The sequence below is a fragment of the Ammospiza nelsoni genome, chromosome 3 (genome assembly GCF_027579445.1).
Source record: "Ammospiza nelsoni isolate bAmmNel1 chromosome 3, bAmmNel1.pri, whole genome shotgun sequence".
Taxonomy (NCBI): domain Eukaryota; kingdom Metazoa; phylum Chordata; class Aves; order Passeriformes; family Passerellidae; genus Ammospiza; species Ammospiza nelsoni.
In genome coordinates, this window is record NC_080635.1 from 106789364 (window position 1) to 106813818 (window position 24455).

The following is a 24455-nucleotide window of genomic DNA, read 5'->3' on the forward strand; positions in this document are numbered from 1 at the left end:
GATGCTGAGCCTGATGTCCCCCAGGACACCACTGGCCCTCCTGGCTGCCAGGACACTGCTGGCTCATGTTCCACTTGCCATCAACCAGGACTCCCAGGTCCCTTTCCACAGTGCTACTCTCCAGACTCTTTTTCCCTAGTCTCCACACACAACCAGGGTTGCCCCATCCCAGGTGCAGAATCCAGCACTTGTCCTTTTTAAACTCCATGTGGTGTTACAGGCATGGTGCTGGGAAGACATATATGTCATCTGCAAAACTTGCAAAAACTACAATTTATCACCAAGAACTTCTGCTTGAAATTGCAGATGTCTTTGCACATAAGGTTAAATTTGCAGGAATCATTTGTTACAAATCTTATGTTGACTGCAGTAGAAAGGATACGGTTACTTTTGGAGAGCAGCACCAAATGAAGTAGGTGCAACATATCTTGATTATTTTGAAGACAACTGAATAATAATTAGTGAAAAAATAATTTGTTTGAGTTTAAGCACCTACAAGAAAAAGATCTAAAAGCTTTCCAAACAGAAAAGTATTCTATCAGTTTATGACAAGATAATCACTTGGAAAATGCAGCCAAGAAAATATAGTACCAATTTAGAGTACTGCAGTAAAGGTTTTTTGCTCACGATGTTAATATTTTCAACTTAGAGAAAGAAAGTTGCACAAGATTAGGAGAAAAAAACCCCAAAAAACTGTGGATCAGGAAGTACATGGGTATCAATTCCTTCCCAAAAAAACCTGGAGAAGCAAATTATGAGTTTACATGATTATTTTAATTCCTCTAAAAGCATTAGTGAAGTAAAGAAAGTTTAGATTGCAAAAACATAACTTTGAGGAAGGAAGTTGAAAAGAATGTACTTTTGGCACAAAATGGGATTGTCAGAATCAGCACACATCTTTAAAATCAACAAGATACAGTGATACTTGAAGTCGGTGTAAAGCAGAATTCTGTATGGTATGTTCGGGGTAGTGAAATATAAACTAGGGAGAGTGAAATATGAGCTAGGGAGAATTTGGTAAATTATGCATACAATGCCTGATTCTCATGATGTAAGTTTTTAAATTAAAGTTTTGTATGCACCATCTGATGCTAGAGTAAAAACCCCCTTGATTTATAAGGAAAAGGGAACAACAGACCTGGGATGAGATGCCTTACAGCAACTGATACTTCGGAGCAGATAAGGGACAACCTTGTAATGGTTTTGTTTATTTTGTTGTCTATCTTTGCAACATTGTTCATAGCTTTGTAACCAAGAGTAAAATAGTTGCTCCACTAGAGAACCTTTGTTTGAATTTTTTTAAATCTTCCAGTTTGAAGATCCACATGCAAGGGGTTTTTATTTGTTTTATTCTGGCATTTTTTTATCAGGAAGCACTATTTTGCCAGGTGTGTGTTCTTCATCAGTGAATTATAAGGAAAATGATTTGCATATCATTGTCGACACGGTGTATAGTTGCTTTCTAATTTCTATCATATTATAATAATATATATAGATATTTCCCACAGTTATCAATTAGAAATGCACTTGAGTGTCTTTTAGTGGATGGAATTTGTCTTTGTAGGGGCATTCACCTCATCATCCAATATTGATGTTCAAGGGAGGAATGAGGGGTGGGAAGGAGGGAAGAAGAAAGAGAGTGAAAAGACACAAAAAGACAATTAATAAAGTGGGAATGGGAGAGGAGGAGGGAGGGAGAACAAACCCTTTGGGTATGCAGGGCAACTTATGCTTTCCATTACAGATAAACTGAAGTGTTTATTACCATTTGAAGTGGTTTCAATTTCCCATTTCATCATCATGCTTGTTTAAAATTTGGGTTGTTTTTGAATATAGCCCAGTTGGGTCTAAATTTACAAATACAATCAGCTCCTAAATGTTTACAATACATCCAAATGCTTATGGTCATCATATCAAATAGATATTGTAGCATTAATTTCAAGAAAATCTGGACTATCCAGCAATCTACTTTTTATGTCCTACTGAAACACTGTTAATTACCTATGGTCAACCTGCTGTAAAACATGCTGTAATATTAAGTGACAATTGCTATGTTACAATGAATATTTATTAACTTATTTGCTAATGCGAACCACATGGAAGATTAGAAATGTAGCTTTTATACACTTTATGTTAAAGCCTTAATGCTCTGTGAAGCTACTTTCTCCATTTCTTGGGTATTCTTTGGGGGGGGGGGGGTTGTTTTTGTTTTTATTGGTTTTTTTTGGTTTTTTTTTGTTTTTTTGTTTTTTGGTTTTTTAAAATTTTTTTCCTTTCAGTTTTCTACTTTCCAATTGGAAGAAACATAGTTGAAATAATCTTTTGGAAAAATCATACTTCATCTCTCTGGATGGTGTTTCAGGTTATTATTTCTTTTCTAAATTCCTCTCTCTTCAGCATGTTTGACAGCAGCTATTTCCCATCTGGCTTGGGCAGATTTTCTTCTGAATTTCCATTTGCTTCAGTGTTGAACCTGGAGCACATAGATGGCTGACAAGTGAATATTTGGGACTGATTCCACATGAATAGCTCTACTGAGCATGCACCTTTCAGATGATCTGCCTTTACGTGGCAGATGAGGAGTATCCTGTCGGTACATGCCAGATGAACTCTGTGTGTGTGGAGATGTATGCAAAGTAATGCCTTTGACATTTTGAAAATGACAAATGGTGTGTGTAAGTAATCTTGAAAATTGCATAAATTTCTTCTAGCTCTTGAGAAATGGAAAATAGTGTATAGCTATGGTGCATAGAAGAAATTAGAGCTAGTCATTTCTCTAATGTTTCTCTGTTGCTGAGCTGCAGAAAACTGCATATTTAGATTAAGAGGGGGCTTTAGTGGTGTAGCAGTGATGTTCCTAAAACACCTGATAATTGTGAGGCAAAAAAATAAATTGAGATAAAGGTGAAATACCCATTTCTTTATCCTTTATTCCTTTGCAGTTAATACAATCAAATTCTGCTATTAATATCAATAATGCCTAACTTGCAAAATATAAGGAGAAGAATCTTTGAATATATTACATGATTCTCTTCACTTTTGCAAGGTTTTTTGACTCACTCTTTGCTAGCTGTGGTCAAGTGGATCAAACTATGACTCTTCCAGAGCATATTACACTTTGTGTCCCTGGCACTTCCATATTGATGGACTATCAAGATACCCTGAGAAATACTGGAAAGGGTTTAACATTTAGATCTTTGAAAGCCAATGGTTAACTCAAACATTATTTGAAAAAACCCCAAAAATTGCACTCCTCTGGCTATATAGAGACTCTTCACTGTGCATGGGCACAAAATACATCTCTCAGGATAGGAATGATGTAAAGTGATGTATTTTGGGGTCAACATTTCCATCATTTAATTTCAAGTCTTATATAAATACCCATTATACAAAGTTACAATAACTTGCAATGGTAACACAGATACAGTGATGAAAATTAATTTATATAAATGCATAAAATAGATCTGCATAAGGGATGTTTATAAATTCACAATAGAAAGGTGGCAAATACTGTGATGCAAGAAAGTTATACCTCACATGTCAAAAAGAAAGATGTGTGAGTAAAATCAACAGCATTCCAGCAGAAATGCATTGGCTGCAGGCCCCAGATATCAGCACAGTCACTTAAGTTCAAGGCATGAAACAAAACTTCTAAGTTCTGTTGACTCACACGTGCCTTTTTCAGCAGTTTTCTTTTCTGTAAATTCAAATGAAATATCAAATAAAACAGATTTTTAACAGAAATTTTTACCTCTCACACAAAAAGCCATATTTTTCACAGTACATTGTTCTAAGAGATTTTCAAAATTGTGCCCACTTACATATGAATTCCAAAAAATCTCTTTGGCCAACTAATGTAATATGCACATCACTTGCGTTTCTTTATATATTTTTGCATAATGTAACCAATCTTAACATTTTAGAATTTTATTTTTGTAAAATCAGAACCAAGAGTGGGGTTAGTTTCCTTTCTTTTGTAATTTTTTCAAATTTCAGTCAACTATGTAGCATTTAATTAAAATGCTGTTTGGAGTATGTGAATTTTGAAGACAGTAAGATTCATATAATTTCATCAGTCACAGAATCTAGAAAGAATATTTCACACTTCATTCACTTAAATTAAAGATTCCACTGCAGAAAAAAAGTAATTCAGACAATAATTTATGATCTGCTACTTGATAGCTTCTCTAGGAATATGCCTTCATTAATTATTTATATTTATCTAAGCCATTAATAAATTAAATAAAATAGCATTCTTCCTACCTCAGTGGTAGGCTGCTGGATTCAAAGATAATTTAAACAAATAAATTGTTTAATCAGTGAATGTATGACAGTTAATTCTCATGCTGAATCCTGTAACTATGTATAGAATCAGCTGATTTATATCACCTGTTCTGTCCCCAGGGAGTGACCTACAAGAAGTATTCACAGTAAAAGTCTTTATATTATAATATGAACTTTTTTAGCGGACCTGACCATGTTCTTAATGCTGGTATTTTGCAAAATATTTCACTACTGTCTTTTTTAAGGGCATGTTTCCAAATGTAGAAAGTTATAAATCATGCACAGTGGGGCATATGAATTACTCAAGACAGATCTTTTAATAGATGTTTTTAATTTCAAATACTATAGCTTAATATATTAAAAATACAAACAAATAAATTATTCATTTCCTAAATATGCAACAGCAAGTGAAAAGAATAGTCTTAACTCTCCCCTTAGAGTTTAGCCAGCCTCCTCCCTGCTGCATTTATTATTCCAGATGGATTTTTCAGCCTGGGTTTCTTTTTGGTGGTTTTTTTCTTTTTGTAAATGTCTAAAAATTAGATTATTTCTGGGGCTTGCCTGCAAAGTAAAAAGTGGGTAAAATAAGAGTAAATGCTCTGTAAATGCATGACTAGCATTTCGTCATCCTATAGATGTGTAGGATGATGTCCCCTATGTTTTGTCCATCTTTTAAAAGACCAGAGCTTTGCTATTTGCAATAACATATATGAAAAGGATGTGTGGGAATGGTTTAAGGCTGCACCAGGAGAGTTCTAGACTGGATATTAGGAAGAATTTCTTTATCCAGAGAGGGGTCAAACACTGAAATGTACTTTCTGGAGAGGTGAAACTCCAAGCCTATCAATGTTTGAGACATTTGGACAATGATTTTACCAATGTGCTTTTACTTGGTCATCCCTGGATTGGCCAGTCTGTTGGACAAAATGATTGTTGTAGGTCCCTTTAAACTTAAATTTTCTGTTCTGTTCTATTCCTTTGTTACTATTTTTTATACAGTTCATTTATTTTTCTTTTTTTTTTTTTAATTTTTCCTTTTCCCCTTGTCCTTTCTTTTCCCCTCATTTTCTTTCTGTTTGCTTTTACAGTTAGAGAAGGTTGCTAGATACACCAAAAGGATTGGGCTGGAGTGTTAGGTTTTAATCACTGAATGTTTTCAGTTTACTTCAGTATTCCCAGTATGTTTTAATGTACATAATCAGACCAATTACGTTACTTCAATTCTTACAATGTTCAGTTCTGAGAAAGTGCTTTCTTCTTACTAAGATGATGAAGTTCTTTGTTGCTTTTCCAGCTGCTTTTTGAGGACAGATTTGAAGGAAAGACGTTTTTACCTAGAGAAGTTTGACAAGAAACTTTTACATGCCTACTGCTTCCATTCTGTGGTGCTTTTCTTTGTTCCAGCACAGTTGCACAAACATTCCTGCGCATTTTCAACCTGTCCCTCTAGCTTTAATATACTTCTATTAGAAACAACAGGGATAGCAAGGATTTAAAGATTTTGTGAACCAGATCATTTATTAAATTAAAAAAATATAAAAAAAAACTAACAAGAAAAAAACAACAAAAAAAAAACCAACCAATCAACCAAACAAAACCAAGCTCCCCAGGCATAACAGTTCTATCTCTAACCTATGTGAATACAAAAGTAAGGCTGAAGTTTCAGTCATGTCAAACTGCTATAGGGCTGCTGCACTTTGCAAAAGCTGACAGATATTTGAGCTGCTTTAGTGAACTAAACCAGCAGAATAATGTTCATCTTTTTTTTCATGAAAATATTTTGCTTTACATTTGTCCACATAGCTGCTGATGAGGCTGAAAGTATTCATTGTATGAAGAAAGCAGCGATAGTAGGCAAACAGGGATGTGGAAGAGAAAATGGGATTTCTGCATGGTCAGCTGTTAGGCCAAGTCTGAAGGCAATCCTGAGAAACTTCCCTGCTTTCTGGTAGTTTCAAAACGTCTAATTTATCTCTCAGTAGGAGAAACAAAACAGTTGTAATTTAACAGATGTGAGTGGATGCAGTGCAGAGGGGAGGTGTCTAAGTGATTTTTCCATATGTTTAAAATTGTTATTTTCCCAATACCTTCCATTCATTCTGTCTCAAATTTTGCAGAACTTGAGTATCATCCCCTTCACATTGGTGCTTCTTTTTTATCTTAGTTTTTTTTCTCCTGGAGGTCTAGGCTAAGAATCAAAGAACATTATGGTAGCAAGAAGGCCACAAGAAATTATAATACTGGCTAATATTAAAAACATTTAAATAAAAAAAGGATCCCATGGATCCTTTCAAAAGTAACTGTTTGGAGTTTATAAATATTCCTTACTCTTTGAAGTTAAGTCCTTATTGTAGCTGAGGCTGCTTTCTGTATCCTGACATAATTCTCTTTTCACACCTCCACCAAATTTAAAAGGTGGCATATTTTGAAGAAGCGTTTTGAAAACTTTCCTCAAATCTCAGACAAGAGTAGAAAACAATGCCAGTGAGCACAATGACTGGCACTGAGCATTACTGGCACATTTATTTCAATTAATGCATACATTTGGCAGTGATCAACGCAGAATTAATTTAAGATTTTTTTTTCCCAAGGGACACCTGCAAGGTTTTTCTTTCCTTAAATGTTTTTTGTAGCTTCTCTTAAACATTAACAACATTCTGAAATCAGAGTTCTATGCTGCCTTGTTTAAAGAAATAAAAGAAAAAGAACACCCTAGGCTCCAGAGAGAGACAGCTAGTGAGATTTTCTTCTACTCTTCCAGTAACTCTGTTGTGTCTGACACTCGTGGGTAACAGAAGGACTATACTTTTTACGCATCTATAATTATATATATTTATGTATAACCAGCATAGCCACAGATATGAATGATACAGAAACCTTTCAAAAAGCAGTTTCAAAACTGAAAGGAATAACAGATAAATTATATATCAATTTAGTCCCTGAAATTGTTAATAATATACTTGGTTGATGTAACTGAAACAAAATTCTACATATCTGAAAATAGTGAACAATTTGGAAGTTTAAAATTTTCATTTTTGCAAATGTATTCCCAGATTTCCTCTGAAAAGTATGAAACTCATTCAACATTGGCTGTCGATTTAATCTTTGTTGTGATTTCAGAATCTGTAGGTATTTCCTGCTGATACTGTGGGGGACACAGGACATCTGAGCCACCTTTGTTAGGTGTTGTAAAGAACTGGTCCTGGAGAAAAGTTTCCATTTCATAGTCCAGAACTCTACTTAAAAACTGTGCATATTTTCTTATGTATATGTATACATATACCCTTAGTCAAAAAAAATTCGCTTTGAATATAAATAGAGGACATGTAAACATCTTCCCATTTCCTACAGTTTTCAAGATCTAAAGTAGCAGTAATAATACTATTATTAATAATAATAATAGTAATAATAATTCTAGGCAATAATTTCTTTTTATGGTTAAGACACCCCAGATCTTTTGAAGCTACTTGTTACCATCAGACCGTATACATTACCTAACATGAGAAATTTTTACTGGTCCTTAGAGATGAGGCACATAAACAAATCTGTCTCTGTAGAAATAAATAGGAAACCATGTACCAAGACAGAATACCTTTTTCTTATGCTTGCCTGCACTTAGTCTGTAATCCTTCATACAATATGAACTGTAATATTCATCACTTATACATGCATAAAAGTGCTGAGCTTCAGTTCTCCTATAACTAAAACAAATTAATACATTTGTCTTCATTAGTTGAACATAATGAAAAAAAAAAGGAGCAAATTATTTATTTTTATGCAGGTCAAGCCATGTATTGAAACTAATTTGAGAATTTCAACTGCCTGAGCAGTTAATTTATTATTTTGGAAATGTAAGAATGTATAACTAACATATTTGATGAAAAAACTGTTTTTTATAGTTGCCTCAGGATTATGAGCATATTGAAGCACTGTCTGGGAGGCATGCTGAGACTGAGCTTTATATCAACAAGGAATTGCCAAAACACTTAACATCCTGTAGTGTTTGTGAGCCAGCTCTGCACTAGAGAAGAGGTTTCTAGGAGGAGCTTACCAAACACATACAACCAAAGCAAACACATTATGAAAACTTCATGTTGAAGTTATTGTGCCTAGGACATAATGCGTGGTATTCCCATATGTTGTGTAAATGGTCTAGGACTAAGTCATATGAGAAGCAGCTGAGGGAGCTGGGGTTGGGGTTGTTCAGCCTGTAGAAAATGAGGCTTAGGGGAGACCCTCAAGAAGGTTGGTCTTTTCTCCCAGGCAACTAGCAACAGGACAAGGGGAAATGGCCTCAAGCTGGCCCAAGAGAGGTTCAGGTTGGACATGAGGAAGAATTTCTCCTCTGGAAGTGGTGGCAGGGATTCTCTTCTGGAATGGGGTGCCCAGGGAAGTCGTGGAATCACCCTCAAAGTGTTCACAGGACAACGGGATGTTGCACTTTATGCCATGGTTTAGTTGACAAGGTGGTGGTTGGTAAAAATTTGGACTTGATGATCTTGGAGGACTTTTCCAAAATTAATGATTCTATGATTCCATGAGTCTACAGATTGGATTGACAAAGACTCATCTACAAATTTAAAATTTCACTGGCCTGATACATTGCCCTTAATTAGAAAAAACTGGTGGATAGCATCCCAGCACATGGTATTTCCATGGTTTGTAGTGAGATGAACTCAAGGCCACTTCACACCTCTGTTCATACCCATGATGAAACCATTAATAGCAAGATATTAATTGTTTAGAGAATTTCACTTATAGCTCACCAAAGTATTGGGGCGTCTTGCAAGAGTGTGAAATGAGTTTTCAGCTGGGACAGTTTTGTTATGACCTTACATTTGTCTTTCAGCATAATATTATCTGTCTGACCAAAATCTTTACATATACCAGAAACATATGTAGAATTTCTTTAGTCTTTGTTAATTCATCTGTTTATTGTTGGGTAGTGCTAGACAAATATTTCTTTCAAAGGAGGCTGTATTTGCAAACCATTTATATGTGAGTGTCACAGATTTGAAAGGTGAATTGAAAAAAGAGAGCACTGTACAAATATCAAATACTATTATCTGTGGCAAAAAATATCATTGATTTTCTCACTAGAGGTTTCAACAAAGATGTCTTCCCATTCTGCACCTGTGCAATCCAGCAGAGCTAAAGAGATAATAGTGTATTATGATAATGATATTTTCAAATTTTCTGTGATGTTAAAAGGCATGAAGAGTTTATGAAAAATGTTACTATCACTCATTTATTTAATCTTAGAGATGTGCTTTAGAGCAGTTTATGATAGTTTGAGGAGTCGTTGAAAAAAACTTAACCTGTGTCAGAAAAATAAAAGATATAGGTAGAAGGCTAATAAAATAATTTAACAATGTTCTGAGCATTTAAAACAGTAAAAACAATCCATAAACATCTTGATTTTGTTCAGGTTATCTTGATACTACAAAAAGAAACTGTGTATTTAGTATTCAGGCTGTTATTTTCATGTCTTATTTGAATTATTCATTATAGGCAGCCATTATCCTTTTTTGTTTTGTTTTATAATATACACACTGTGAAGGATAGATATGTTTTAATCTAGTTGCAAATTAATATTTTTAAGTATGTTCTTTTCCCTGTCCTAAAGCAATAAGTACTTATGAACATGAGAATCACTTAATGGCTACTGTACTTCCAGCTCTCAAATATTCATCTAACTTTGATATATTTTGCATATTTATGTCTGGGAAATTAATACGTAATAAATCTCAGCTCCATCATCCCTCTTGGTTACATTTCAGCCTTATATACCTACATAAACTTTAAAACAATGGTTCCATAAAGAAATTACCTGAAATTAGCCTCAGCTGGGAATTGGTTATGAGTGGGAAGAAGCGAAAACAATTAAAGAACACACCACCTGAGAAAGTATTTTGATTACATTTAACATAAAATAGTGATTTTAAGTGTTCCCTGATTTACCAGAAACTTGTCTTTTCCAAGCCACACAGGTACCTCAAAGATGAATACATATATATGTGTGTGTGTGTGTGTGTGTATGTACATGTACAGATGCATATATATATGTATATATATATGTAATGGTATAATGAGCAGGTTTGGTCTGAATTTTGTCTTGAATGTTTGCAGTTTTAATTTAGATATGGGGTAATTTAGACTGCTAAAATCTAGTTAGACAGTAAATATCTACTGAGGATTTTTCATTATATTAGCTGCACTTAATGAATATTTTCTGTTTACTGCATGCCTAGTATTAAAATATTATAATCCTAATGTAGGTATCTGGGTTAAAAATAAGAATCTACAAACACTGATGTTTTTTTCATCAAAAAGTTGATTTTGAAAATGGAGCCAGGGACTGGGAACTGATAGATTTAATTTTCTTTGTTCATATATTTCTTGGATTTTTTAGAACCCACCGATAGGAAGAATGAACCAAGATACATTGACCCTTCTTTCTGTTGCTTCCTCCCCATCCTGCTTAGAGAAGGTAAAGAAGATTAGGGAGCTGAGGTAGTTGTAAATTTCAAAACAAAAACATTTCTCTGGTGTTAAAATAAGGGCTTGTCCTGTAGCCACCACCAATACTTTCCTACAGCATGTAATAACTGTGACTGTCAGTCCTTATTACTGAGTGCTGACTATACTCTAGATTCCTGAAAGGTTTTTCAGTCCCTGTGATATATGAGACTGTAGGAAATAGTTTTCCATGGTTCTTCATAATCTGAACATCTACTCCACAGTTAGGTGTAAACTTTCCATGTTGTTTCTGTCCTGCCTATCACTGCAGTATGCATGACACTTGTGAGAAACTGAACTCCACACAGTGTGTGGCCAGCTGTCTCCTAGGAAGGATTGTCTGTTCCAAAGGACTGGGCTGAATTTTGTCCTGTAAAAGTAAAAGGAAACCTTTGCCATAGTAACAGATGATGGGGGATAACAGAGCAATACAAACCCCAAAACTTCCAAGTATGATATGACCAAGCACACAAACAGTTTGGTGGCACAACATTTAGACTGTGGTTCTTGGTAGGGCTAAGTGATTGGATAAGAGAGATGTTGCTAAGCTAAAATTTTAATGATTCACCCATTCCCAGTAGTATAAATGGAGTTAATCAGCATTCTTATGGAAATTTCAGACATGCTTAACTGGAGTGAGATTGTGATTTACACACAGACCATCTTTAGGATAGATAGATCAAGGTGGCATAATCACAATAGGAATGGGTTCACGCTGAAAAACAAACTCAAAACAAATAAGACATAACTCTCCCATTCTACTGAAAGAAGTCCTAATTATATTAATTTTTTACCTACGTTCTGAATATGATGGTGTATTCCTAACAACCTTTGTCTTTTGATTAGGCCAAGCACACAGAATAGAAATAATGTTGCAAGGTAAATAGAACTGTCTTGGCACTACTAATAACAAAAGAAAAAACAGAAATAAAAGGTGCTATCACTTTGTATTCAGAATGTATTTTTCCTATCTAGAAAATCAAAAGTAACATGTAAGAATATCCTGTGGGCATATTTAAAAGCACTAGGCAGTTCATAGTCATTCCTTTTGGTAAAGTGCCCCTGGCTCAATGGAACAAAAACTTTCCTGGCTCAAAATTTTCTTACTGAAGGAGTTAGCAGAATGCTGCTCTTCCTTTTGATTTACTTAAAGACAAAATCAGTTCTACAAGTCCCAATATGCTCCAACAGCTTTCATGTGATAGAATGAGTAAAACAGACTAAGAGTAACCAGGCAGGAGATTTTACTAAGTTAAAATCTAGTAGGAAGCTTTTTCAAAACCAGTTAGATCAGCAGAATTTCAAAATACTAATCTGTATGCAGTGCAGCGTCAATATAAAAGTCTTATGTGTTCATAATTTATGTTTAAACATATCATTATGTACATAAATCTTTACATATTGAGAATTCAGGGCAGAAAACATGTCTATGTATAACTTCTGCAGTAACTCTGGGAGAATGTTAGTTTTGTAGAGATGCTTTAGAAAAAGGTGTTTTATGCAAATTTTCATTTTTATTTTAAACTTTTGTAAGCAGGTAACTGCAATTAGAAATTATTGCTTCCCCTATTGAGGTTGCTGAACTTGTGTAGGAAGGAAGAAACACCCCTATAATCTATAACAGAAGGGCTTAAAATTATTCTGGCAGAAATTCTCATTCCTGCAAACAGGAGCCAGAGAAGGATCAGTAGATCATTTATAGATTATATTCCGTAGATCGTCCAGCCCCAGTTTTTCATGGTAATAAATAATCAGTTGATAGGGAAACAAAAGAGGTAGAAACCAACAAAAGAGAGGAGAGAAAAAGTCAAATATTTCCATACTGGTCTTTTGCCTTTCTCTTCACTCAGTGGAAGATTATGCACTGACTTTTTCCCCTGATTTTGGAAGAGCATTTTAAAAATCACTCTCTTTTCCCTCCCTGTCTTCCCCCCATGCACAGGCTTGTAAGATTGGGTTTTTTTTCAGCTGCTTTTTCTTTGTATTAAAGGTTGAGATGTGAAGTTTCTATTTCCTCATGTTCCTATTTCCTTCTCTTTCTTTTATTTTTCTTTTCCTTATGCTTTATTACTTCATTCTTCATATTCAATACTGTAGGTATTTTGAAAATTCATTCATATACACATATTGACTGTGAGTATTAGAGTTTCTATTTTGCTTTTATGGCTTTTTTGGTTTTGTTTTGAACACTAAATTCTCTTTAATGAGGATTTAAATAAAATTATATTAAACACTTTAGATTTAAAAATGTAAAAAGCAGGACATGTGCTTCTTGCAACACCTCATGGTAGGGCTTGAGTCATCTTTCAGTCATGTGATGAAAGTGATAGAGAAAATTACCTGAAAATGTCAGAAATCTTTTGCATTTACTTGCTAACATTCTTCATTTCTGCAGGAAAAGCAGCTGTTACATCCAGAGTGTAATCTGGGTGCCTTGAGCACATTCTCTATTTATTGCTTCTTTCTTTTTTATGATACCAATGTCATCCACAGATCAGTCTGTGGTACTTTTAGCCACTTCAGGTGCTTTTGGGTGGATTTTCCATTGCTGGGACTTACAGTCCTGTTTGTAAGGGAAAAAAAGCTAGGAGAAAATCTGGTCAGAGGAAATAATATTGTTCATATGCTTCCTTTGTTCTCATAAGGGCTACTTGAGTCAGTATAAAAAGAATTAAAAATTCCTTTTCTCAAAGTATCAGATCATTAGGTGTACTTAATATTTGCTACAAAACGAAAACCTATGAATTTAGAACATTCTACGTCCTTCAGAATTAGAATAGAACTACAGCCTTCAATGCTAACTTTTTCATGGGTATACATTTTTAAATGCTTGATTTAACAGCAGTAATATATAATGCTTGTCATCCCGCATCGATCCTGACTTGTGACAGGATCACTTCTTAGACAGGATAATAAGGTAAAACAAATATAAACATTGCAGTAGAAAGGCCCTGTAATCCATTCCAGAATTATTTGTGCAAAATTTTGCAAACCACAAATAGTATTACAATTACTATTGTACTGAATCACTGTTATCTTGTATTTCCAATGCAACCTTCATAAACTTAACTAATTGTAGACTGTATTAGCCCATGCTTTATTATTTCTGTCTGTGAATTCCTCAGTTAATTAATTTTTTAACTTCTTCAAATAGACTAGAATTGTAAGTGTAAAAATCTGATCCCCAGAAAATATAAATAATACATGAAGAATAGATGGTACTCACTATATTTAGACCAACAGAGAGTGTGGAAACAAAATGCAAATCAGTTTAATTAGAAAGCAGCCTGTCAGATCAGAAGACAGCTTAAACTGAGTCCAAGACTATTTCTCTGAATCTAATGTTATTTAAGTTGTTGTTGTTAAATATTTATATGCAGTGTAATGTTGAAAATATCCCCAAAAGATTACAGAATGCACTTACACTTCCCCAGGCTCTTGTGGACTAATCACTTCCTTCTTCCATCTGACTGAAGCAAGATGTCAAGAGTAGGGTTTGAGACCTCCAGCATAATCAGGATGGTCTGAAATGATGTGACTCAGGCCCCTGAATGCACAAGGGAGTAGAAGAGAGTTTGTTTTCCTTTCTCTATGCTTCCTGTATAGTCCAGTGCAAACACAGTTTACCTCCTAGCACAAAACATCATCCTTTTCTAAGCATAGATGATAAATGCACAAGTCCTTGCAATTTAAATACTTTGAGATTGGCTCTTCACACCTTTTATTCTTGAATAAAGGAAAAGGTGATTTTGCATTTTGTTATTAGCCGTTCTTTCTATGTTCTATACTGGCACAGCAGCTCTTTGTTATAAGCTTTATTCTCATGATAAGTTCTAAATATGTAAAAAAAATTGAATATAGAATAAGATAAATTTTTAAAAAAGTAGACATATTTTTCAACAGTTTTAAGACTATAAAGCATCTTATCCATGCATTTCTTCAGTTCCTCAAAGCTGATCACAGTGCATTAAATAGTTAAACAGGCAGCATCTCTCTAGCAGATGCAGAGGATTTTTTTCAAAGGTAAAAAGTTAATGAATATGCATTTTATTACTCAGCTGAAAGAAACCCTAGTCTATAGCCAGTAAGTAGCATTATTATGATAGAGAGAAAAAGAGGAGGGATGCATTATAGAATTGCATTGATATGAACAGAAAGAGGGGATACCATGCCTTTTCATCTACTCTTTTTCTTCATTTCCTGAGATTTTTTAACCACTTTAATGAAGAGTCTTTTGTTCCTGTTTTCAAAGGACAAGAAAAATGATGGCTTTGTTCTCTACTTAAACACTGCGCAAGTCTTAACAGAGAAAGCTCTTCTAACTGACATGATTTACTCTCTAACATGCAGAAAATAAAAGCCTTCTTCATTGCCATTATTCAATTATCAATGTATATTTTAAAATGCCCATTGAGAAGCCCCTATGCACAATGTAAAGAAAAAGAGAACAGGTTACATACAAAGATATGACACCAGCCTTTGAACTACCCCTTGAAATATTGAAATGTTCAAAATCTACAAAATTATCATGTAATTTTAAAATAATGAATTGTGAGAAAGAAATACATCAAAATATGAGACTATACATCCCTGATATCCAAAGACACTGAATATTATCCTTCTCAATTCTTGCTACCTGGTACTGTTAATAAGTAAGTGTATTCTGAAAGGTGTTTTAAGTGCCTGAAAATCTATCAAATGAAGACTTTTGTGGGTTGGTCCTGAAGCATAAATTATTTCTCCCTCATTTAATAAAATGACAGGATGAAGTATTCATTAAATATCAGAACTTCTATTAGCTTTATGATAGCGAGCTATGAAGCAACAGCCTGTAGATTTACATATATTAAACTAAATCTAATGAAGCCCATTTAAAAACTTATTGGGAAAAAAGTGAAAAAATTGAAAGAGGAATACTCTTTGACTGAGTATAATATTTGGGCATGATGAAGTTTGAGAACATGGGAGTAAATGTGATAGGAATTGTTGCATCAAGTGGCATGGTTTACTGGAAACACCAGCTGGATCAAGTTTTCTGGATATATATTTGTGTGAGCAAGAAGGTCTGTATTTATGTGACCAGTGTGATTGTCTCAGGAAGCAAATGGCTTTTTTTACTAATATTATGGCTGTTAAGATATAGTTTTCTTGAGTTATTATTTATTCTTATTTGGAATAACAAACATTTCATGTAATATATTCCATGTGATATTTCTTCCCTGTGTTCTCTTCAGGTTCTCCATATAGAGACAAGATCACTATAGCAATTCTTCAGCTGCAGGAAGAAGGCAAGCTCCACATGATGAAAGAGAAATGGTGGAGAGGCAATGGTTGCCCAGAAGAGGAAAGTAAAGAGGCCAGTGCTTTGGGAGTTCAAAATATCGGAGGAATCTTCATCGTGCTGGCAGCAGGATTGGTGCTTTCTGTCTTTGTGGCAGTTGGGGAGTTTTTGTATAAATCAAAAAAAAATGCCCAGTTGGAAAAGGTAAATATTGTCATTACCTGTTTATTTTATATTATGGTCTATTTAAATAATAGTTTGAACATTTTGTGATGTTTAGTGAAATGTAGGTGATGCATAGTTATTGTTTATTCTCGTAGTAAAGTGCTTGTATAACAAAGGATGACAGCAAAATCTCCAAAGTTTTACATTTACAGCTTTTAATTTTTCTTCAATGTGTTTAATTGTAGCCAGATTTCAGGACAAGTGACTATTTCTCCTCTTATTCAAGCCTGAAAAAAGACAGCTTTTTACTCCTGGAAGTTCACTGCAGTTAATTTTATGGATGAAGAAGAAATCTGAAACTGTAATGGGAAACAAATTAATCTCCTACAGATAATTCTGATTTTCAAAAGACAAACTCTTTGTAGCTCAAAGTCAAAGTCTAAAAATGTCTCTATAGAAATGTTCTTTATAGGAGTTTATACTTGCAAAGTTGTCCTGGTAACATCTGGAAAAGAATACATCAACACGATTCTTTTTTTGGTGGGTTTACTACTGATATGTTGTCCTGTAATTTCAAACTGACCCAATATTGAAAATCCTATTGTTAACTTGTTGTGTACTTGCAACTTATACAACCAGAATACTGTAAATGTGCTAAGACTAATAATATATTGAAAAATTTGTAGCTGAAATTATCATTTTTTGCATAATAATTAAATAAATCTTTCTATATGTATGTGCCCATGTCTAAACCTAAAATAAAATACTTTATTTTATTGCTATGGCAAAATCTGAATTTTAAACATTGAGAGAAACTGTTGGATTTTGCTAGGTCTTTTTGATTTTTAATTTGAGGAGATTGTGACCTATGACAATTTTTAAATTTATGTTTAGAAATGTAATTTAATACAATCAGTAGTAAATCCAAAATATATATTTATATTGGTATTTTTCCAGATGATGCTAGTGAACTTTTGTAACTTGAGTCATTACTCAGAAAATTTACTATTTGTTTTTGCTTCTTTTGAGGCAACTTTTTGGTACTCAAGTTTCCTGTTATAAATGTATTGTTAAGAATTTTTTTCTAACACACACTAAGGCAGTGTGAGGTTTCAAGGTCCTAAACACTGTTTGAACATGGGTACATTCATTTATTGTTGAAGGACCCTTTCAGTCCTCTTCTTTACAATACTGCAGGCTAATTCCTTCTGTTAACATACTATTGGAATGTTATGTTTCTGAAATGAATTTGTAAGGAAAAATAATACTGGTTATTTAAGAAACCCATGTAAATATCAATAATTTTTATCCATTCCTAAAATGGATTTGGATCTTATATGAACATCAGTAAAATTTGGTTTAGCTTTTCTGGACTTTTAGCACACGCTCAATTAGAAAAATAGGACTGCTTTTATTATAATTTTGTTACGTGAGTTCAGTATTTTACAGGGTGTAAATACATATGTGAAGTAGCAGCATGTTGAAAGTTGAGCATGAGGGGAAGCAAACAGAAACTTTCTAATTAAGGACTTGTTTCCTTTAAGTTCTTTAATTTTTGTGGGGTGAGGGGAGGGGAAAGAGTTCGTTTATGTTTCTTTGATTTGATTTTTTTAAAATTTTTCTTTTGTGGGTTTTTTTTCTCTCTTGTTTGCTCATTAGTGTTGGATAGAGATAGCAATGACTGGAGGAATGTGACCTTTCAAAAGCAGTTGTACCAGAAATGTTTAATAATCAAGTATTTAGATACTTTTAAAAGTTAGGAATAAATCTGAAGCAGCTGAGTTGAGCTGAGTCAGGCTTCTCTCCTTTCTTTCCTCCTTGACTCCAATCATTTACCTTCCACCTCCTCCCTGCTGCTCCCAGATACCCTGATATCAGCAACCATTGAAATTTCACTGCAGTTTTATTTATGGAATGAACTTAAGGGGAAGATGATGCTTGCATCCCTACACATGGCCTACCCCAGCATCCCCTCACCCAAAAACTTTCACCCTCACTCTTCTTGCAGCACCCAAAGACTTTCAGAAAACATCTTCTTTCAACCTCTCCAGGTATAGCAGATCCCCTTTGCCTAGGAGAGAGAGCAACAGAAGCCTAGGGCGAGATGAGGAATCCTGTCAGTCTCTACAAGTCCTGCTGAGATGAGTGAACAATGCAAATAGTGCTGCCTTGGAAATCCTGTGGGATAGAGGAAGCACCTGTTACCACCAGTTTGGTAACATTTGTGGTTTCATCCTTTAGGAATCAGAGCATCATTCTGGCATAGTGTTTGTCAGTACTTGGGAAGATCAAAGGTCATATTAAGAACCAAAGAAACAAAATGAATCAGATAACTTCAGCTGCTGAGTATATGGAGTATCCTGAGATATAAGTAGGCATGAGTGTTTGCTTTTTAATGTGTACCGAATACTCATTTGTACTTCCAGCAGGGAGGCAACAGAGATTGAAATTGTATAATATAGATATGGAGTTTTAGAATTGTTTATATCATCCTGCTCTTGGAGCTTGCACATAAACAAGACATTGTCTGGTGTGAACCTGTTTGGAGGACCGAAATCTTGAAAGGAATCAAGCTCAGAAAAACAGCAGATAAAATGATGTTAGTCACTAAAATAAAAAATGTTGCATCTTGTAAGAAAAGATGGCTCAAAACATCCATGCCCCTGATGTGTTTAAAAGTCAGAAAGAAACATATGACACCCCTGAGATTTTCTGTGAAACAGATGATTTTATGCCACCTTAACACTTTCCAGACAGAGGGAAATTCCTCTCTTATTGACACCTATCAATAGCAAAGATAAGACTGGATGTTATCACAGTTATACTGCCAGTCACTGGCACCTTTTAAAGCTAGCTTGCTTGAAAAATAAGTATCCTAAATTACTAACTATTTTCTAGAAAATCCAGTCATTATGAATGTGAAAACAGCTTTATATGGATTAAATTTTGCTGTCATTTCTAGCCATTCAAAACTCATTGAGCCTTCAGCAAGATGGAACTAGGTATGCTTGTGTAAAAATAGCAGATGTAAATTTTACTAATTTTGAATTGTTAAGTACTTCACATAATGTGAATTGAGACACACACCTTAACTATTTGTTAAGAGATGAGGTCATACACTTCTTATAGTAAAAAGTACTAGATTCAGTCTCAACATGTAGTCTCAACTAGATTCAGTCTCAACAACAGTAAGTATACAGCCAACAAACTATATCTGGAGTTACACAATCAAAAATAACATAAACATCAATTAAATTAACCTCTCTGAAATAGTTATTCATTTATAATTTATTATAAAAGCAATAAAAACAATAAGTACATTAATACTTATTTATATTTCACATACGTTTACAGGGAAGAAAAATGTTATTGAACTTTCCCTGTTAAATGATTCACTGCTCAGCTGCACAATTGAGTTGAGAAAGATCAGTGTGGATAATTTATTTCAGAAGACACAATGACTGAGCTCTTGGCAGAACTGGGCCCAAAGCAGGGATCAGTAGCTAGGAATATACACGTGTTACATACAGAACTGTTTTACTTACAACTACAGATTCCATGGAACAAGAAATTCTGAATGCTGAGCTGTGACCTGTATATGAGATTAACTATGTCTTTGGACATGGCACAAATTTATCTGGATGACGCTTGCTTGAAATGAATTGAATACAATAATTTAAAACACTTTCTGCCAAATGTCCAAAACATGTTTTTATAATGTAAGGAGAGCAGGAGCAAGATTTTCTGATACTAACTGGCTTAGAAATTCATGCAGGTTTGATGAGCTGCAGTATCTTTAGGTTATGGTACAATTTGATCTTATTAGAAATTAAATGCGGTTTTGCTATGGTTGCTAGTAATTCTGAATTTTCTACCTCACACACATGTTTTAATAATGCCATAACCTGGTGTGTGTTTTGGACTGGATAACTCTTCTAGTCTTGCCTCATACATAGTCTCGCTGTTTCCTTCAGAGAAATGCTGGGAATTGCAGAGCACATATTCTTTTCCATGGCAGAATGTTCATATTCCAGTTAGTGCTGTGGGAAAGGGGAGGAGGAGATGGTAGGTCAGGGGTTGACCTGACTGCATTCTTGCAGAGCAACCACAAGATGGTGCCTTTTAATTTCTGAGAGGGAAATTTAATTGTCACTTTTTAATAAAATTTGTGTTGCAATGCTTACCTATTGTTTAATTGCAGCCTTTCTGAAAATGCTAAAGGCTTGTATTATTTCCCATTGTTTATGATACAAACATCTAATTATGTCATCTACTTGGGAACATGTTATTATCAGACCTTTTTTATCTAGCCAATCTTGACAATAAATGCTCAGTCATTTGCATTTTATAATTGCTTTTGCTGCTGAATGACCTGCTCCCTTATTTTAACAGGCACTCAGAGGGCAGTGAGTAAGCAAGGTTAGAAACAGAAGCCATTTAAAACAATTATGATGTCTTTCGTCTTTTTTTTTAATTGATGTGCATCAATGCATTTTGGGATTATGTCCATTTCACACATTTAGTTTTGTATAGCTCATATTATTATCGGAAATGCCAGTGAAAACATTGACCTTGAAAACCATTATTATTTAGCACAATATCTTGATGATTCTCAGTTTGAGAATTTATTGACCTTTCCTTTGATTTTGTATGTTCAGGGTTTTTTCTAAGTATGCTCTGAGATTATTTGCATTTTCATACCACCCTTACACAGTGATTAGATACTACTGTAAGAGTCAGTTGTGTGATAGAAACTACATGTGCACTGCTGAAAACATTGGAATGAAATTCGCAGTATTGACGAAGGCAGTGCCATGGATATATAAACCATTGCTTGTTGTCACCATTGTAAATTGTTGTCCTTGTGCCTGTTCTTGTGAAGGTTTCTTTGGAGAAGGTGACATTGACTGGAGAAGTTACCTGCAAACCTGGTTTTATTGATGTAGTGGTCCCACACCCTTCTCAAGAGGCAAGGAGGGGCCAAGAGTTGATAGGTTGAAGCAGCTGCTGCATTGTGACCATATACAGTTACACATCATCCTGATTTTGCTTCTCTCAAATATGATTTAACTTTTCTCATTTTGTTTACATGGAGTCAGTGTAAATGCTAACAAGAGTTTATCTTCCAAAGTCCCTTTACGATCTATTTGTACTAGGATAAGTTTCATTCATTATGTCTTACAATCCTGCTTTTTAGAATTCATGTCAGCCAAGGGCAAATATATATCTTTTCCTATGTGTTAAGGACTTACAGAAATAACTTAATAATTCCTGAAATATTTTGATTCTTCTTTGTCAGCAGGATGCATAGAAAGTCAGTATTTTAATCTTTGTTAAAATTGTTATTTAACCAAAAATGCAAAATCAAATTTCAATTGTTTTATATGAAAAACTGAAAAGGTTTTAGGATCCTTCTTATTTTACCATAATATTTTATGGTGTGGTGGTTTGGGTTATTTTTCCAAATTTTACTAAATTAGTTGTGACTAAAGAACTTTACTTTCTCAAAATAATGCAGTTATGTCAGTTTTGCTGGAATTCTAAAATATTCCTGATAGTTTAATATCAAAAGCCTTTGAATTTGGGACAGTAATTTATAATAGTTTTGGAACAATACCAAAGTAAATCTCAGCCTAGTGATTTTTTTCCAGGGGGAGACACGTTCAAAAGATTTTAAAGTTGAAAAGCTTGTTCCTCAGGCTACAAGAAACAAAAGGATGTGGACATTCTTGGTAAATTGAAGTAAAAGCGTTGGGATTTATATCCCAAGTAGCTTTTACATGAACTACAGTCAGTGATGTAGTTCTGTATTTTTGTGTCACATTTTTTAATGGAGTAACCTCAGAAATTGTACTTTTGGCTGCAAAAAGCAGCAGCTGGGACGGGTCATGGAAGAAAGTGTTTTTCCAACATAAGCACACTGCATTCTGCAGATATGCTGTTGGAAAATTCGGAACTTCTATCATCCTGTAGTCCCCTGAGCACTGTGTGAGTATCTACAAACTTGTATGGTTGATCTGTGTGTGTGTAGGTGCAGAGACTATGTGAATTTCAGGTATTAATTTTAATTAAATACCCTCTTGGCAACCATGTAAGTATATATTAGAGAATGTTTTCTAAAGGGAGGAATTATTACAAAACCCAACAAATCATAAAAAACCTCCCCAAAACCAAAATCCAATCTACATCTCCAAATATCTTACCAGAAGAAAAAAAGAAGAAGAAAAAAATGGAAAAAACAAGTTACCAACTGTGGCATTTTAAAGTAATTTGCAAACAATAAAATACTAAAACCAAGAATTCTATTTCGGTTTTTGATTGCAGCTCAACCAGTAACTGTTTGGTAATGGATCTTTTTTTCTGAGGTATTTTTAATGTCTTAATTTTTGTCTTTCAAAAAACAATTGAAAATACAGGAGTGTATGTAAAGTTCATAAATACTTAAGTACACAAGCTTAGGAAGTTCACTATAGTTTCATATTCATTCAGTCAAAGGTTATCTGAGTTATGGAATATTTAAAATTTGACAAGAATTTGAAGTTGGACAAAAAAAATTTGGAAACATCTAAACGTTGTTTTCTTTATAGCAAATATGGTTCACTTTCACTTATCAGTAGAAACACATTATATGATTATTTTCTCCTCTGATAAAAATATTTTTTCATTCTAGTAGAAAAAATGTCAGATCTTAAAGCATTTGTGTCTTTCTAATAATTTTTCACTGTCTTCCTCTAAATATTACTGTAGTGTATAATATTTTAATATAAAACATTAAAATTCTGATTTTTAATTGATGAGCTATGCTATAATTAAATGTAGTAGCAAATACAGTTTAGTTCAGCTGATTTATTTACTTTGACTTTTTATAGGTCAGCAAAATAACATCAAGCGTTTCCTACCACCTTTTAGATTAAGAAAATATCCTTGACATATAATTGCAGAGAAATGGGAGCTAAAACTTTTGATATTATGTGCTGCAATATGGCTGTAACAGTTTCCAAAACAGTAGAAAACCTTGGCATTAAATTAATATTAACAGTCTCTCTCTGTTCAATATGATTTGAGGCCATGCCAGATTTCTCATTGGGTTCATACTGTCACACTGAACTATAAAACTAGTATAAATTTTTACAGTGAATAAAGTGCTGAGGACTTAATCTGAGCAAATTTTGAAAAAAAAAAAAAGCTGTTTAGAATTCAGGTAAGAAAGGTTATATTTATTTTCTAAAATATCTCTGCAAAATTATTTTCAAATCATGTCATACAAAGCATTTTAATCCAGACAGATTGGTACTGCACAGCATTAATTACATATCATCATCACTTCCTTTCACCATGCTTGGTGATCCACAAACCTGACATGCCTTTGACAAAAAGAATGAATTTGGATGTAGGATCAAAGATGATTCAACAGGTGAATGACCCTTCACAGCCTGTGACTGAGAATTTCAGATCTCCGTGGATTGACTCAGTGCAACCAGGATCACCTCTGCTGAAAGGCAGAAAAATGTCTGCACAGGTGTGGTTGCAAAATACACACCCATTGACATTGCAATGGTTATGGTTCTAAGCCAGTTAGGCAATGCCATATATTCTGTTATTTATTTTCTCAGTGACAGCTACATGGCTGAAGTACTATTAATTGATCTCAGTCCTTGTTGAGTACCTGCCAGTCTTGTGCAGCCATTGTCCAGGGACACAAGACAGCAGTATCATGTTCTGGAAGAAGATCTGGGCTGGTGTCACAAGGTTTACATCAGTGGAAATGATTGCCTCTGACTGAAACACTAATGACAAATAGCACTTATTGCCACTCTGAGTTTGAAAACACAGACCTAAACCTAAAACATGTGAGACAGTCAGCCTTTTCCTGAAGAGGCTGAAGTGAAAAATGAGGATAGAAGATACCTTCTGAGTGCTTGCCTTTGCCTGTCCAGCACAACCCCTGTCTCCCTGGGATTAAATTGCCACCACCCCCCTATTTCAGCCAGGCACTGGAAGCTCAAAATGACTGCACAGTCCTGGTCTGACAATAGAGTAGGACTGTGTTTCATCTGCGTGTCGATGACACCACAGCCCAAATTATTTCATTATCTCCTCAGTGGCCTCATATACATGTTGAAAGGAGAGATGACAGGATGAAACCTTGTGGAATCCTGCATGAGAGAGAGCCCTCGGGGCTGATGAGCAATTGCCCTATGACATC

General features: G+C 34.4%; 1 protein-coding gene across 3 annotated transcripts in view; it reads left to right on the plus strand.

Annotated features, from left to right (window-relative positions):
* The window catches only part of GRIK2 (glutamate ionotropic receptor kainate type subunit 2), a 354211-nt gene that overhangs the window by 320737 nt on the left and 9019 nt on the right, over positions 1–24455 (plus strand). The window contains exons 15-16 of one of the 3 annotated variants that reach the window (XM_059467531.1): positions 16038–16288; positions 16495–16613. In XM_059467531.1, coding sequence (XP_059323514.1) covers positions 16038–16288; positions 16495–16581 — 338 coding nt within the window. In that variant the 3' untranslated portion in view covers positions 16582–16613. Of the gene's footprint in view, positions 1–16037; positions 16289–16494; positions 16614–24455 lie in introns of those variants that run through there. The other 2 variants (XM_059467530.1, XM_059467532.1) reach the window with 2 other exon arrangements.